General features: G+C 38.7%; 1 protein-coding gene across 1 annotated transcript in view; it reads right to left on the bottom strand.

Moving 5' to 3' along the window:
- Window positions 1–16,691, bottom strand: part of frmd3 (FERM domain containing 3) — a 55,609-nt gene extending 38,918 nt beyond the window's left edge. The window contains exons 1-3 of the mRNA XM_078249740.1: window positions 16,587–16,691; window positions 2,891–2,995; window positions 1,443–1,485 (exon numbers count right to left, since the gene is read on the bottom strand). Of these exons, the coding sequence (XP_078105866.1) occupies window positions 1,443–1,485; window positions 2,891–2,995; window positions 16,587–16,691 (253 nt within the window). The remainder of the gene's footprint in view (window positions 1–1,442; window positions 1,486–2,890; window positions 2,996–16,586) is intronic.
- Between the last annotated feature and the right edge of the window lie 202 nt (window positions 16,692–16,893).

The following is a 16,893-nucleotide window of genomic DNA, read 5'->3' as shown; positions in this document are numbered from 1 at the left end:
CAATTTTCTAGACTAGATAGAAAAGTAAAAATGCAAAAGAAGAGGTAGAGGACACCAAGGGGAATTGGATTCTAAATAAAAAAAAGTTTGCCTCTTGATTTTGTATAAAAAGTGTCTGACAAAGCAAAATTTTACAGTAAATATTTTATGAGGCAAAGGCAGACTTATTTTCCCTTGTTCTTTCAGCTACTCCTTTCCAGGAAGGGAATACAACATTTGCTTCTAATAAATATAGTGTATCTCACAATTCACTGCAATGTGATATTACATCAGCATTTTTGAAACTACACTGATCAGCTGTTTCATTAGTTGTGTCACAGTCAGTGGTGGAAGAAGTATTAGCAAATATATTTTACTTGAGTAATATACCAGCAATAGTATAGCAATACCACAGTGTAAAAATACTTTATGTAAAATTATTATGCACTTACTGCATTAAGTAAAGCATTACCATCAAAATGTTGATTATATCAGAGTGGGTGTGCTGCAGAGTAGCAGAAAACTGTGACAATAGTCATTAGACAATGAGTTTATCCTTATGCGTGAAATTTTGTCAGCATGTACATATTAACCCAACTTAACTGACACAAATGTCAACCTGTGAGCAAGATGCAAGAGTCAAACTTTACCAGGGCTCAGATAAAATGTGCATCCTTTCATTGGTGATAGTCAACAACATTCAGTACACTCTATGTCACTGGCTCATGCCTTGGTGTTAATTAATTCCCATAGACGTAAAAAACATAATTCTATCAATGCTAGCTGATCCATGAAATGTCACTGGTGAACTTACACGTCCACTGAAGACTGAAGGCAGAGTGTTTCCTCTTTTGACAACTGAGTTCTCTGTTGTCTGGCTTGTGCTCCCCTGCCATGTCTATGTATTTCACTTTGTTTCTTAGTGTATTTCCTTTTTATCCCTCAGGCAGTTTGCTGTGTCACCTTGTCTGTCTTTATTGTGTCTCTGTTTGTATACATGTGTTGTCTGGCTCTGTCACTACTCATGGCAAGTGGAAATGTGAGCAATATATCCTGGGGATAAAGTGGATGATAAGGCCCTAAAACTTGTATATGAGTGCATTTCCTATGCTATTTGTCCATTTTGAAAAAACAAATGTATTTACACTTTTTTCCCCTTATTACCACACATCATTTAGAATTTTTATAGTTTGAATAGCCAGTGGCTGTAACACAGTTGCGTGTATGATGTCATGACCCTGTATGTGTCAGAGTCCCTGTGGTGTTGTCTGTTTGTTGCAGAGCGTAACCTCCTCACACTGAGCAGATGAAGAAGGGAGGCATTAATAAAACACATACATACACAAATACACTCACAATAATGTGCACACACGAATACACACGTGCATTCCACACTTTGCTCATTGTTCACATGCACATTTTACAAAACAGAAAAACACAGAGGGAGCAGAAGTGACACTTACACTTCATCTGCCTCACCACAGGCTTATTGGGCTCCAGCCAGTGCTGAGAGAGAGAGAGAGAGAGAGAGAGAGAGAGAGAGAGAGAGAGAGAGTTTATTTGTACAGTTTACAACTGAATAAAAGCAAATTTACATTAATAAATATATAAATATCGACTATACATGATTGTACATCATAAAAATATAAAACTATACGTTTATCTATATACACACATGTACCCATACATGTATACTCATACGTAAACTTTTACAAAAATAACCATACACTTGCATACATGCATACAACCATGCATACATTAAGGATACTTTGACTGACTGAGTATGTGGCAATTTCAATTCCAAATCAAAAATCTCTTCTTGTTTTTGGTGAATAATTGATTCATTGATTAATTCATGATATCACTGGATATATAGTTTTTTCATAGATTGAAAAAAAACATCAACATCAATATAGAGAACGAATTATTCTGACCCTGCTGGATGGACTTGACATTTGTGCTTATAATACATAAAACATATAGTGTTCTAATAATGGGCGACACCAGAAAAAACGTTTAGGATCTTAATTTAATCGAAGATGTTTCATTAAGAGCAATGCTCTATTTTTTTTTAATGCCCTACTCACCTGGAAGCTTAGTGGTGCTTATAAGAGAAGTAGTGAGTTTCCTGTACTCCTGAGTATACATACATTTTGATCCCTCAAAACTGTTTAATGTATCCAGTCATTATGTTTTTACTGACAATTTTAAGGAACGGAACTTATTTACCCTTCATCCCTTTGGCACATTTGGACATCAAATCTATTACAACATAAAGTGGGTGTAACAACTGCACCTATCCAATAAGAGAATGCATTCTATTGTAAAGTTTTCTTTACTGCATTCTATTGTACAGTACAGTACACCTCTTACTTGTTGTTATTTCTTTCTCATTTTGCATTTCTGTTAAGATAAAGTGACTGGTCTCTTCTGTGTGTGGGCTGTTTCAAATATGGAGACTGATCTTGTTATTATTTGTCACCTGAACTTGAAATAAAATGTACTGACTGCAACAATCCCATTTTAGCCATGCTGACTTAGTAAGTAGGTGCGGTCATCAGTTTCTAGAAAAATGCATTAAGATACAACATTTTACAACTATTTCTTGCCTCAAGAAGTCCTTCAGTTTTAGTGCTGAAACAATTAGTCGATTCGTCGATTAGTTAACCAACAGAACATTAATTGTCAACATTTTGGATAATAATTTTATTAACTGTTAAATAAGCCAAACAACAACAACTGCATATGGATTGTTAAATCGACAAAACAAGCATTTTGAAAACATCACAACTAATCCATATAATATATATATATATATATATATATATATATATATATATATATATATAGGCCGAATGCCGAATGCAGCCCAAATGCTTTTGGTTGTTCTGCATGTGTGTGTGATAGTTACCCTCTGTTTCTCGGGGTCCACATATCGAATACCAAAGTAGTCTTTCTCAAGTAGGTTGTAGTGGTTACACACATGGTCCAACAGGAACTGGCCTTTGGTGTCTCTCTGTAAAGACATATACACACAAAAAACATTACAATTTAAATCCAGGATGTTATTTTGTGCCCAGTCAGAATCCGCTACTCATCTTTAATCTTTCCATCCATGATGCTAAATCCCAACCTCCCATCTGCATCACTGTGTCATAATCACAGCAAACAATCCCCTCTTGGCCAATTTTTCTGTGATGCAGATGTAGTTGTCTCTTGGTGACATAATCTCCTGAGGTCATATTCCAGACTCAGCCTCCTAACATGCCATTACCCATATGCAGTTCATAAACACAGAGCAGACACAGGGAGATCAATAATTCTGTGCTCAGTTAAGCAGGACTGATTGATTCAGTAGAAGATCGTCTATTTTCCCTTGTTGTGATTTACTCTCAGTGTGGAGACACACATGAACGTCCACATCAACGCATGCAGCACTCATGCACGCATGCAGCGCACACACGCACACACGCACGCACACACACAGCCACAGAGCCACAGTTGTCTCTCTGGCCACATATTGTCAGTAAAACAACATGTAAAGCTGCCAATCACCGATAATGTCAGTATGCCGGTAAATCATGACACATCCCCATGGCAACTGATCACTTTTAAGTATATAACTACACAAAGTCTTATCATGGCTGATTTGTCCCTGACACACTTTAAACTGCAGGAGGATCTGTCCAGATTGTCTTTATTGACTGTGGAGCATTTTACACATTTTGTTTGCACTCAAGGTGCTTCATGTTTGCTGTTAAATGCTTTTGAATAGAAATGACTGATTATCAGGCCGTGCATGTCCGACATCCCCGTTGTTTTTCTCTTCATTAGCTTTGTTTGCTAATTCTATGTGCAGACATTTGCAGCTGATATGCACCATAGGGTAAGTGATTGACAATGGCTGACTGTTCAGTTGAATTATCGCAGCAGGACACTTCCAGCACTTCTGCCTGGACAGGCAGTCCATCAAACTACAGGCCTTGAACATCAGATGTACAGCATGTTCAGCATGTACAATGAAAGAGCACTTTGTTCAGACAAAGCAACACTCAGCATGAAAGCAGAAAGTACCTTGGAAATATTTTCTCTCACATTCTACCATCATTTCTCTTTGGTTTAATTGTCTCCGTTACTTCAGCTGAAACCATCCCCATCACCACCACGATCTTCAGGATGTTTGGGGAGATTTAACTGAGTTTCTATCTTCCACCAGCAGCGTCTAGACTTCTTGTCTTCCCTCCTATTTTCATAGGCCCATGTTAATGAAAATGCTACAAGTAACTGAAGTCTTTCTTAGTTGCCAACCTCAATATTTTTTTATTTACTTCCAATCATACTCTCCCCCTAATGAAATGGAATCTGAGGTTGTGTGTTTACTTCTCCAGTCGTTCTCTTCTCCAAGTGATCGGATGCAACTCTAAAAACCACCTGTTTCTCTATTTTCTTAAAATTACTTCCTTTTAAGGCAGAGCAGTCATTCAATGATTTATATACATACTGTCTCAGTACCAGTCACACAGCATCTAAAACCTTAAAGCATCTAAAGCCTGAAATCAGACCTTAGATGACCCGGTTCAGCCACCTTAGTCATCCTAACCTATCTTACACAAACATGAAATCCTGTGCATATGTTGTGTTTGGTAAACACTACAATCTCTCACCAAGGCAACCTTTTAAATTAATTTCTTGGTGAGTCGTGCTCCATTTCTCAGTAAACAATCTTGTTATGTGCAGTAAATGTAGTATAATGTTGGTGTTAACAGAACATTAACATTACAACAATGGGATTACGTTTTTCAATTACAAGTAGGTGGATACAATTTACAATTACAAATTTGAGATTCAGTAATTAAATAACAGTTACTAATCCTAGTAACACTCCGTTACTACTATTTTGGGGTCTGTTCACTGTCTTACTGGAAGTGTAAATGGAGGATTGATATCAAACTGTGGCCGGAAGTGTCAGCTAGATTGCAGCTGGAGATGGTCAGTAAATCCCTCCAAAACATAGACTGGCTGCTTGTTAAATCATAATGTCTTGTTTTCTATTTACATGTGAAAATAATATGCATGTGTAGAGGACTTGGTAATACAGTAATATAACTACTTAATCTTCCTGTTAAGTTACTGTTAAGTAATGTAATTGCTTTTTCAGTGTGTAATGAGTAATAGATTACTTCCCTAACAAAAACATCAACAACACAGTTAGGTGGATGTCACCACGTTATGTCACCACAGCAACAATCAGCTGTCAGGGATCTTAGAGACAGCGTGTCCCTATTGGCTGGTTCAGGTTTACTGTTATATCACTGTGACACAAGTAAGCTGTAAATCAAGTGTGTGTCCCTGTGGGTGTAGCTATGATAGTCTGTGTCTCCATGCTGGCCTGCTGACATGTGTGAGTTAGGTAAAAGTCAGCGAGTCAGTCCTGTGTTTGTGTTTGTCTGTCTACATCTCTTTAGGATTTTTGGCTGATCCGTGACAATAGTGTTACTAAGCTGTTAAATCTGAAGAGCAAACAGACAGAGACACGCACACACTGAGGGAAGAAAAAAATAGAAGAAACAGAATGAAAACAGCAACGCTGCGAGCCGTTTCTAGCCAGATCATCAAACAACACCTTTCCTCTGTCTGGTTCTCAGGACAGACACTTGTGGGGAGAAGAGAGGCGGACTGACGCCAAGAGAGTAGACCATAGACAGAGAGTGAACCAGGGCCAAACACGACAAGAGGCTGAAAGAGAGAGTAGGCAAAGACAGAGCTAAAAAAAGGAGTGAAGAAAAGAGAGATAGGAAGATTGACTAAGACGATCGAGGCAGAGAGGAAGAGAGATGTAAAGAGTCTATGTCATGTCCAACAAGGGCTGAATACATATTTTATATATCCAAAGGCTGGGCATTAAAAATTAACTCGGTCATCCTGTGTCTACATGATCTCACCTAATGACAGCAAAGTGCTCCTCTCTCTGCCTCGCTTGAACACACAGACACATACACACACTTTAAAAAGAGCCTCAGTGCAGAGTGTATTCAGTTTAGCAGAAGCAAAGTGCACTTTGACGTGTATGTTCAAGTTTGTCTATCCATCCTCTACCATTTTTTCTCCATAAAGCAAACTCCTCAGAGCCGGCCGAGTCCAGACGAAGTCCAAGCAAGAAAAACTGAAGGGAAAAAATAAATAACCATCAGCACATTGAGTAGGAAACACAAATCAATTATGTATTCCTACATCTATTGTAAATTCACAAAAACATCTTGTAAACTAACTGAAGTCAAGTATGTTTTGACCTCAATAATGCACAACACCATAATAACTCATGATTTTACACTTTGTGCATAACACTTCATCCTTTAAAGTTGATACGGCACCATGAAAGCAGTAAGAGTGAACCAAAACAATAAAGTTGCTTCTTTTGTATGACACGAGAAAAATAGAGATGTATTATTGTGTATAAAAATATAAAATCATGTAAATAAGGATACAGTAAATGATACAGTATCTATACCTGTCAGTAAAACTTTAACATTTTAGTTCCGGTCATACACATAGAGCATGGACATACAGCTATACCAGCCCTGTTTCCTAAAATAGGAAAATAGAGTTTGGAAACAGGATAAAAATCATTTTTATTATTTATTATTATTTATTATTAGGCAGTGGTGGCCCAAAGGTTAGAGACGCAAGCTTGTGACCGGGAGGTCACAGGTTCAATCCCCAGACTGACAGGCTAAAAATCTGGGTAGGGAAAGTGAATTACCACCTCATTACCTCCACTGAGGTTCCCTTGAGCAAGGCCCTTAACCTCCAACTGCTCCAGTGGAGCTGCTCAGTGGCCAGCAGATCAGACTGTGGTTGTACTGTATGAATGTGTGAATGTGATCAGGGTGTTCCTGCAAAAGAGAAGCTGCCTCTCAGTGAGCTTCCCCTGAATAAATAAAGGTTAAATTAAAAAAAAAATTATTCAAGTGATGAAATAGTCTTTTTGTCCAGATGGACAGAACAGTCTTTGAGGATTATGTAAATACCTTCAAAACTGTGGTCCATGTTGTTTAACAACTGTCTGGGTTTTGTCAGGGCTGGTTTGAACCAAAAACAGTTGTCCACTGATATAAAATGCTAGAAGTTACCAATAAAAATACAGATATAATAATAATAATAATAATAATAATAATAATAATAATAATAATATTTTCTGTTTAAATGAGTGTTATTCTTTATTCTAAATTAAATGTTGTATGTTGTAATAACATAGCCATTAGTTTTAGTGTAAAGCAGGTGAATGATTTGTTGTGATCGTGATTCATTGACCAATACAGGTCAAGTACTTAGACCCTGGGTGCCCTGGCCCAGTTAAACACCGCTTGTTGTTTAATTAATATGCATGCCAGCTCAATTATGACTGTTCCTTATCGACTCATTTCATGACATGGCATACCTAATTGGCCGAGCTGAAAATCTGTGAGGGGAAAGAGCATTAAATTCCTGCAATCCTTGTGTGAAGACACCAGCACACACTCCTATCTGCACACACGGAGGGAGTGAAGGAGAGAGAACTAGAGAGTAGAGGGACTTTAAAAACAATGATATGCCCCTCTTAACCTCCACACAAACCAATTTGAAAGCCTAATGGCTGCCTTTAAGACAAATGCTACACAAATTTGTGGTTTTTCTCTATTGTCACTGCAGCTACCCTTCAGGGAAATAGAGATTTAAGACTCTAGTGGACCAATTTGCAGATTTATTTGCCAATTAGGATGTGTGTGTAAGCAGACTTTTATGCATGTGTGACAACATTGTCCTTCTATTATTAACAGTGCCAATATTTCTAAAGCCAGTTTCTATTTACCACCCAAAACTCAACACCCTAGTGAGCCAATGAATGGATCGATTCTGAGGCTTGACCAGGATGCAACAGAGACAAATCAATGTGCTGGAAGCTGGGTAAGCGAAAAGCAATGCAGAGGATCAATGGAGAAAATAAGAAGTGAGTTAAAACCTCTTTTCTTTCTATCTCTCTGGATGCAGTAACACATTTTTTTCAAGATATATTAACTTTTATATTAACGCTCATCCAAACAACTTCACACTCGACACTGTGCTTCCTTTCGTCCTGAGCAATACACCGGCCATGAGATAGTTACACAACCTAGTAATGCTATAGTGTCATACACGTGCTAACAGCTAACTATTTGGGACCAGGACATTATCAGGGAGCAAAAGTGTTCATTCTGAAAGTTATAGACAGATACACAGACAGACAGACAGACAGACAGACAGACAGGCAGACTTTTCCCATTTTAGTTAGATGTATTTTTGGTATCTTTGAAAACTTTGGGACTCATACTAGAAATGTAAATAGAGTTCTGTGGGTTGCACAGCATGCGTTTGTAATGAGTCACCAGTCATTACAAACCGTAATTTGGTTTTTAAATCATACTTGACCAATGATTAGACTGCTAGAAAAGTAGTATAGTAAAATCTTAAAACAGATTTTAAAAGTAAGCTACAGAGGCAGGATGCAAATACAAATTATCCTCTGAAGCTACACTGACTCCAAAATCAGAAGAGAGAAGCGGAGGATCAAACACTTCCATTCAGGGAGCTGAATTATGGAAGTAATCCAATTTATATAATATATAAGGAGAGAAATCTTTGGAAAGAGATGCTCTCCTCACCACCACCATCCCTCTCTGTAATAGCCTCCCACTATCACACCATTTATCAGTAAATGTTTGATTAGTAAATCCAGGCTGTTTGTTCTATACCTGAGAGGGAAAATTGAGAGAAACAGTGTGACGAGACAAGGAATCATGTCATATATCAGAGTGAAACCGACACAGCAACAGTGTAGTGTTGATCTCACAACAGATCCAATGTTGGATTTGCGGCCGGGTTTGCTCAGTTGGTAGAGCAGGCGCACATATAAATAGAGGTTTGTACCTCAACTCAGAGGTCCAGGGTTCAAGTCCGTCCTGTGACAATTTCCTGCATGTTTTCCCCCTTTCTCACCTAGCTGTCCTGTCCATTAAAGGCAAAAAAGCCCCAAAAAATAATCTTTAAAAAAATATATATGTTGGATTTAACCTCTTCAACCACTCACCCACAACAGTAATGGACTCTTGCCTGGAGCTTCGGACGTGGCACTGGTTAAATTATGAAGCATTTTGTAACTTGTTGTTTTAAAAGGTACTATTTAACTTAATCGTATTTCCTTTACTTACAAGTTATCAGTACTCATTTCTTCAGCAAATGTTGGTGTCTGTCATCAGCGCTTTTTTGTTAAATGGAACAAAGTTTAAACAAACGATATCAGTACACATTTAAGAAACACTCATCTACTGTGATATAGTGTTTAAATCATTTCATTTATAAGTATACATCACTGTTTAAATCAATCCTATCCTTCTCATCCCTATGAGCAGCACTCATAACGGTGACTGTGACCTTGCCCCTGTGTGGAAGGAGACAAAGCAATTACCGTATCATCACCTGCAATGCTGCAGAGATGCTCATATACACACATACGTGGGCACAAAGACATGCACAAATTAACACACATGATATAAAACATGTCATATGAACCCATATTAATGGTTGGCCGCACAGGCTAAAAGCTTAGAGGTAGAGCCATAAATTATCAATATGGAGCCAAACCCGTTTCTATTATTATGGATCTCCATCACTCTCGCTCTGTGTACAGCTGTACGTTTGCACTTGGTGGGTGCATTGAAGCAGCTATCTTATCTTTGCACCGCAGGATGTTAAAAATGTTGTGGCAAACAAACACAAAATCCATGATAGAGAAAAGAGAGGCTGTTTGTGCAGTTCATGTGTTTGTTTGCTTATTTGTTTTGGGGACAAATGTCTCTGTGCTTGTCACTGCCCCTCTCTCTCTCTCTCTCTCTCTCTCTCTCTCTCTCTCTCTCTCTCTTTCATTTTTCTGATGTCTTTGATGCAGTAAGTAATGGTGTGTACATCCTACAGTAAAAGAGGTTAATACACCACATGTGCACATTCACACAATGATGATGATGATGATGATGATGATGAGTCACACACACCTACAGACCTACAGTTTTCTCTTCATCGACTTACATTCTAAATGTTTAAATAAAGATAAATGCAGATGTGGTTGAACTGATGTTTAAACTACAGCAAAGATGTTGTGGAAGCCTGCTGTTTGGTGAAAATACATGAAAATACAAGTATTACAGTGTAGATTGTAAATATTACTGTTACTGATTGTACTTAAGTTTTAATTGTTTGTTTTTAATAGGCTATATCGACCCAGGACTCCCTTGAAGGTAGTATTGATACTGAGTGGATTATCCTTGTGAAATAAAGTAAATTGAATTGTAATGATGTCAAACTTGTTACTTCCAGTATGCTGGCTCGGCTGTTTTGAACAGACTTGGCATCAGAAACCACCAAACATTTTATTGATTTAAAAAGAGACTAAAACTATAACAAATCCCCAAAAGTGCTTCTATAAATCATGCTTAAGACTTAAGGTCAGTTCTTGTTTATATTTTGTTTGAAATCTGTTTTTTTAACTAATTGCTAAAACATGTATGAAGTGAGGGGAGTAAATGTAATCCTCTTGACTCACATAGACATTCGGACAAATGACCATGTAGTCTAATAATGTAGTATAAATTCATACATGCATTACTTTAACAATAAGCTGATAAACTAGGCCCATACGTCAACTTTTTTCTTGTTGATTGGAAATATCTAATGTCTTTCTAAATGTGTGCAGTGGTTGTCACCCAGCATAGTGACTGTGAGTAATGAGTCCATCCTTCGCAGGGATGATCTGATCTGAAGTGTCCTTGAGCAAGACAACTAATATCAATCAGCTCTGTGTGTGACCTCTGACCTCTCACTTTCTCCTCTCTGTGGTTCATTGACTGTTCCCACCTCTTTGTAGAATTTTTTCTATCAACAATTGGCACGTTTTTATACTTTCCCCTTTTCCTTCACCTTATTTTCCTTTTTCAAAAAATCTGGCCTGTCTGCCAGTCCCATGTCAAATCTGTTTCATGTTTTAATCTGATTAATCTGTGATCCCCACAGCCACTCCATTTCGTTTCCCCTCCTACTTCTTCCTACACCCTGTTGATTTGCTGCCGTCATCCTCTCAGCTCATGTAATGTGACCAACCATGTCTCCCTTATATTTTGTCTTATCAACCATCTTTCTTTCTTTCCCCCTCATCCATTTCTTTTGATGTTTCCCTCCCTCTCTCCTATCCCACTGTCTCATCTCTCTGCCTCCTCTCAGTTGCAAGCACAAGTCAGAAAAAGGATTATGTCTCTTTAGTCATCTTTGGAGGAGCATCAAAGAGGCGCCAGCAAGCAGGATAAGAATAGAAACTGACGCTATTTATAACTTGTTTCAAAGAATGCCTACCAGCCGAAACAATAGTACTGCCTCAGCATCCCTAACAGACAGACACACACACACACACACACACACACACACACACACACACACACACACACACACACACACACACACACACACACACACACTGCTCATCGACCTAGTAAAAGGCAAATGCAATGAAAAACAATACCAGCAACCATATGCATCTTTAAATAGACTGTAATGTATTGATAAGGTGACTTCCACAAGAATAGAAACGGAGCAATCAGCAGGATATATTTCAAGCTGTCAAAAGTTCAAGTTATTGCGAGCTATTTCAGTGCCATGCAGTAATTTCTTCCACAGTATGGTGAATTAATGTCCGTAATTGCGGAACTTTGGCTCACTGGCTACTTTTAAATCTTTCATGCAAAGTGAGCCAATGTTACCCCACCCTTCAAACACACACACACACACACACACACACACACACACACACACACACACACACACACACACACACTTGTGGCATAGTGCGTCGCTGACAGCTGACTGATGTTGGCCTCATGAAGAACAGTGATCTCCCTTAATTATACATGATGTGTCACAGAGAAGGAGGCGGGAGGAAAGAAAGATATGGATGAAAGATCTAAAAATAGAAAGTGTCTAAAGGTGGTCAGAGGAGTAAATACAAAGCTGAAAGTGGAGCAAAGAATAAGTGAGGTGAAAGACAGCAGGATAGGGAGGAGTGAAAAGACGGAAAAGAGGGGAAGGACAGATGGGAGGATGAAAAGAAAAGGAGTGGATGGTGAAAAGAGAGAGGTGCTGAAAGCAGAGGAGGTCACTGTGTATTGATCTTAACATTACCACTGAACATGAGAGCAGCAGGATGGACACATTCAACCCCCCGGGCAGTAGACACACACACACACACACACACACACACACACACACACACACACACACACACACCCTCTCTTCCTGCCTTATATATCGCTGTCGCTATTCTTAGAGTCGCAGTAAACAATTTAAAAATAATGATGCTCTGTTGTAGGCTGTCGCCATGTCTCAAGACCCAGAAACTAAAATATTTTCAATATAACCATATGCATATGTGTGCAAATCCCACAACACGACAGCATTTGTAAGACTGAAACGGAAAGGGTAGGTACATATTGGGCACTGATCCTCATCCTGATTGGTTGGTCTGTAATTTTTTTCGATTTTCGTTTCAATTAAAAAAACTAATGAATAAAATGCAGAGCCGTATTTCCGGTTTTGGTTCCTGATTTCAAAAACGAAAAACAAGAAAACCAAACTCAAAAAACCCTCTGATTTGGGTTTTTAGCAAATTTCTTTTTTCTTTTCTTTATTTGAAGAATGACTTTACGAGAGGAGGGTGAGGTGACGCGGAAGTAATATATTTCAAAATAAAAGCCAAGCATGTAGAATGGCCATTCTGTAACATTCTCTCGTAATGTCATTTTCTCGTTTTTCGTTTTTGAAATCAGAAACCAAAAATGGAAATACGGCTCTGATTGTTTCTTGGTTCAAATGAAAAAAGAAACTATCAAAACATACACAGATCCATTTGTAAAATACAGACTAACCAATCAGGATGAGGATCAGTGTCCCATATGTACCTACCCTTTCCGTTTCAGTCTTACTAATGCTGTCACGTTGTGGGATTTACTGCTGTGGTTTGCACTTCAGGGCCACCGTAGTATATTGATAGATAAAACACATCCAGTTCTCCCTGATACCTAAACATATATGCATAATTAGGCTGTTTTTTAATTAATGTGTTCTTTAAACCTTTTGAATAATTAGTATGGTAAATGACTGAAAGAATTTGTTTGAAAATGGATATTCAACCTTTTTATCCATTACTGTAATGTGTTAAGATATTTATTATATCTATTTAAATGTAACTTATTCTGTCTTTTTATTTTATTTTACTCTTAATATCAAATCTATGTCTTTTTATATCATCTTGTGTTTCTTTTATATCTTGTCTTACTGTTATGTCTTTTAGGTCTTATGCAAAGCAGATTGAATTGCCCTGTTCTTGAAAGGTGCTATATTTTTGTATTTGCAGTAATGAGACACGTGTTACGCAATGACCATTCCAGTCATAAACCTTCATCCATTTTTTAGGCAAAATTGAATAGACTTTTGCCTTAAAAAATACTCACACTTATTGTTGCTTCTCAAGATATTTTAAAGCCTCATTTAATCATGATAATCGATGCAGTGCCAAACATTGTGCTCCAAGGGGACCTGCTCAATGCACGCATGTTTTATGCTAAGTCAAGAACTGATACCTTGAGGAAAGACAAAGGAAATATGCTCACATATTTGCTTGTGAGATTTGCTCACAAGCACAATTCAAGAACAATTTTATCACATGATCTTTATGATGACATTAATGTTGTCTTTGGCATCTCATCCTGACCTACATATTCAGCACAAAAGAAAAAAAAAAAAAGAAAACAACAAGAAAAACAGACAGGGATCATGCAGAGAGAAAAAATAAGATAGGGTAAGAGACGGAAGTCTCCGTAGAGTGGAAAGAGGAGAAGTGCTTTTGTTAGGCAGCAGAAGTGTAGCATGAGGAGTACAGGATGTCATGAAATATGTAGGAAGGAGCAGCTCAGCACTGGAACACAAAGCCATTAAAGAAAGCCCTGGAAAAAGCAGTCAGCTAGAAATATAAATGTCCATTTCCTTATCGTGCATAGATACACAGACACACAGCTAAAAGCACATACACACTTCCACAATCTTGGACTCTCGCATCTCCTGGTGAAAAGCCACACTCTAATGTTCTCAGATGTGTAAACAGAGTTTAGCACACTTTTGTGCTCTCAAAGACGTACGAGCATGCAGGTATACATGCAAGTGAACGCTTCAACACAAAGAAACAGACACAACCTCTCAGCCTCTCTCCCCTCCTTGTCTCTCAGTTAAAGTTATGGTGTTTTGTAAATCACTGATTGGATACATGTGGGAGACCAGTGAGACAGTTCGTTTAACATGCAGCGAGTGTTTTCAGTATTTCAGGGTCGGAGAAAAGGGCCAAAGCAGCTGACAACTTCATCTGAAGGTGCACTAAGGATGAGAGGAGGTGCTGCTCGGAGCTGCGTTCGCTCACTGGGCTCTCAACTCTGTTCAACTCACTGGTTGTCAACAAGGTGGTGCTGCTTTGAAGGATTTGGTGCAATGCTGTAGATGTGATATAATATAATGTTATATAATTTAATAGAATAGTGTGTATATGCTGTTTAGCATTGCACATATTGTTTATGCACTGTCCTTTATAAAACATAGGCTATGTGCTCTATAATCATGCGTCATGATTTGGCAGGTTCACTGGATTTTACTTTTACCTCTCTGGCAGCAGCTGCAGCTCAGGCCTGTAGGGGCTCAGAAGCCACACAGGATCTAATTTGTTTGTGGAAACAGGGGAGCAACGTATACTTTCCTTTGTTCAGGCAACCCAAAAATGTATTAGATCTCAAATGGAAATTGTTAAAGCCTACTATCAGGTTTTATTCCTTTTTGTCAGTTTTCGTTTTCCAGTTGGATGGACTTCAGATGTAAATTTGTACTGCAGATTAAGGAGAGTGATGGCACTCAACTATCACACAAACATTTAAACTTAACTTAATTTGGACGCCACCCTCATTTTAGAAAGACAGGGAAAACATTATTAATCAATCAATCATTTGAGCCTCATAATCTCAGGGTTGCTACAGGTGTTCTTTTTCCTCAGTGACTTAGATGATTTCATATACACAAATCATGGAGCAAATTTCTTTATAAATAAATATTTATCGAACTAATAACTAAACAGGCAAACAATGAAATAATGACTAATAATGACAGAGTACAACAATGGCCACTGTGTAGTCCAGGTAGAATCAGCAAATCATATCTTTGATTTATATTAAAATTAAATGTGAATAGGCTGAGTTGAAGGTGGTGGTTTAGTTCCTCTTTGGTTTAAGTTAAACCTGCATTACAAGTTGAAGGCTTCATGTCTGGTTAGAAACACTGATTGACAGTTAATGCTAACAGCGACAAGCCAGGTTAAACGATGGTGGTCTTCCAGCCACAATTCAGAGCAACAGTTCTAAGAAGGTAACAACACAAAAGCCACTCAAAACTGATAATGATAAAGGGAAAACACCAACTCTTTTGATCAAAGTCGGATCCTGCTGACTGTGAAATTTTAGCAGATGGCAGGCCATGATATTGTAAAGTCATTGGACACACCTTCACCTATCTGCTGAGTATATAACTGTGTTTAATTTTAGTACAGCAGTGTGTGTACATGCAAACATATCACAAATACCTCCTTCTGTTTCATGCACTGGATGAAAGACTGGGCCATATTTTGGAATGGACTTTTCAAAGGCGGTGGTCGGGGGGGGGGGGGGGGGGTGTAGGACGGTTACTACCATAGTCATTTCGAAAGAAAGTAAAGGTTGTACATTAGTTGTCCAACTCCTCTGTTCCTCATATTGTCTCGGCCTCCAAATAAAAGGCTGATATCAGATTTGAACTTGGTAATTCCAACTGAAGGCTTGGATTTCTGAAACTAAATAGTTAGAGTACATCCTTTTCTTTCAGCCTTGGTTTTAGTTTGACAGTGCAGCTGAGTGCTATAGAGGTGGCAGGGCCACTTGAAGCCGTCTGGGTGGAAATAACATGTATCATCACCTCTAGGCAGACAACAGACTTGATAAGCACAACTCTCTCTCTCTCTCTCTCTCTCTCTCATGATTGATTACAATCATCAACCCAAACAACAGTCCTCTCTGCCCTCATCATCATCACTATCATCACCACCACACCCAGCAGCTCCATACTGTGCTATGAATCAAACTTCATCCTAACTTCTCTCCATGTGGGTCATGTCTTGCTTAAGCCCAACACGCATACGGATCACTATTGTGTAAGGCTTCTTTTTTTCTCTTTACTGCATATCTCATATAGGCAGCATGGAGCAAAACGCATACAACCTCTCCTGTAAATCACAGCAGCAAGGAAACTAGAAGAACAGTACGTTCAAATGGGTTTTGTACAAAAATGACGATATAATCAGAGTACTAATAAACGATATGGGTGATATGGATGAATAGTTTAATTCAACCATATAATGAATCTGCCGCATCCATGTGATATTTTCAATAATCACAGAGAGGGCTGGGAAATACATGAGGTCTACCCACCTGGATGCTGCAGGAGACCTCGGAGTCGTCCAGTAAACGGATCGTGCAGAGGACCTCCTGGTCCAAGGAGCGGATGCTGGGGCTGCGAAACCGGAGCATTTTCATCCTTCTGTCGGTTCTGTTTCAACTCCTCATCTCAGCGGGTCCACAGGCAGACCAGATACGCACATACATAGACAAACACGGACGACTAACGCATACACACGCATACATAGGCGCCTTCCAGTCGGGTCTTGTCACCCCTTGTGACGCCCTTGGGAATGAATGGGTGGATGGAGAGAATGGATGGATGCAACAGAGTGGGAGG

The sequence above is a fragment of the Sander vitreus genome, chromosome 5 (assembly GCF_031162955.1).
Source record: "Sander vitreus isolate 19-12246 chromosome 5, sanVit1, whole genome shotgun sequence".
In the NCBI taxonomy this organism is placed as follows: Eukaryota; Metazoa; Chordata; class Actinopteri; order Perciformes; family Percidae; genus Sander; species Sander vitreus.
Note: the sequence above shows the minus strand (reverse complement) of the source record. Positions and strands in the feature narration are given on the sequence as shown.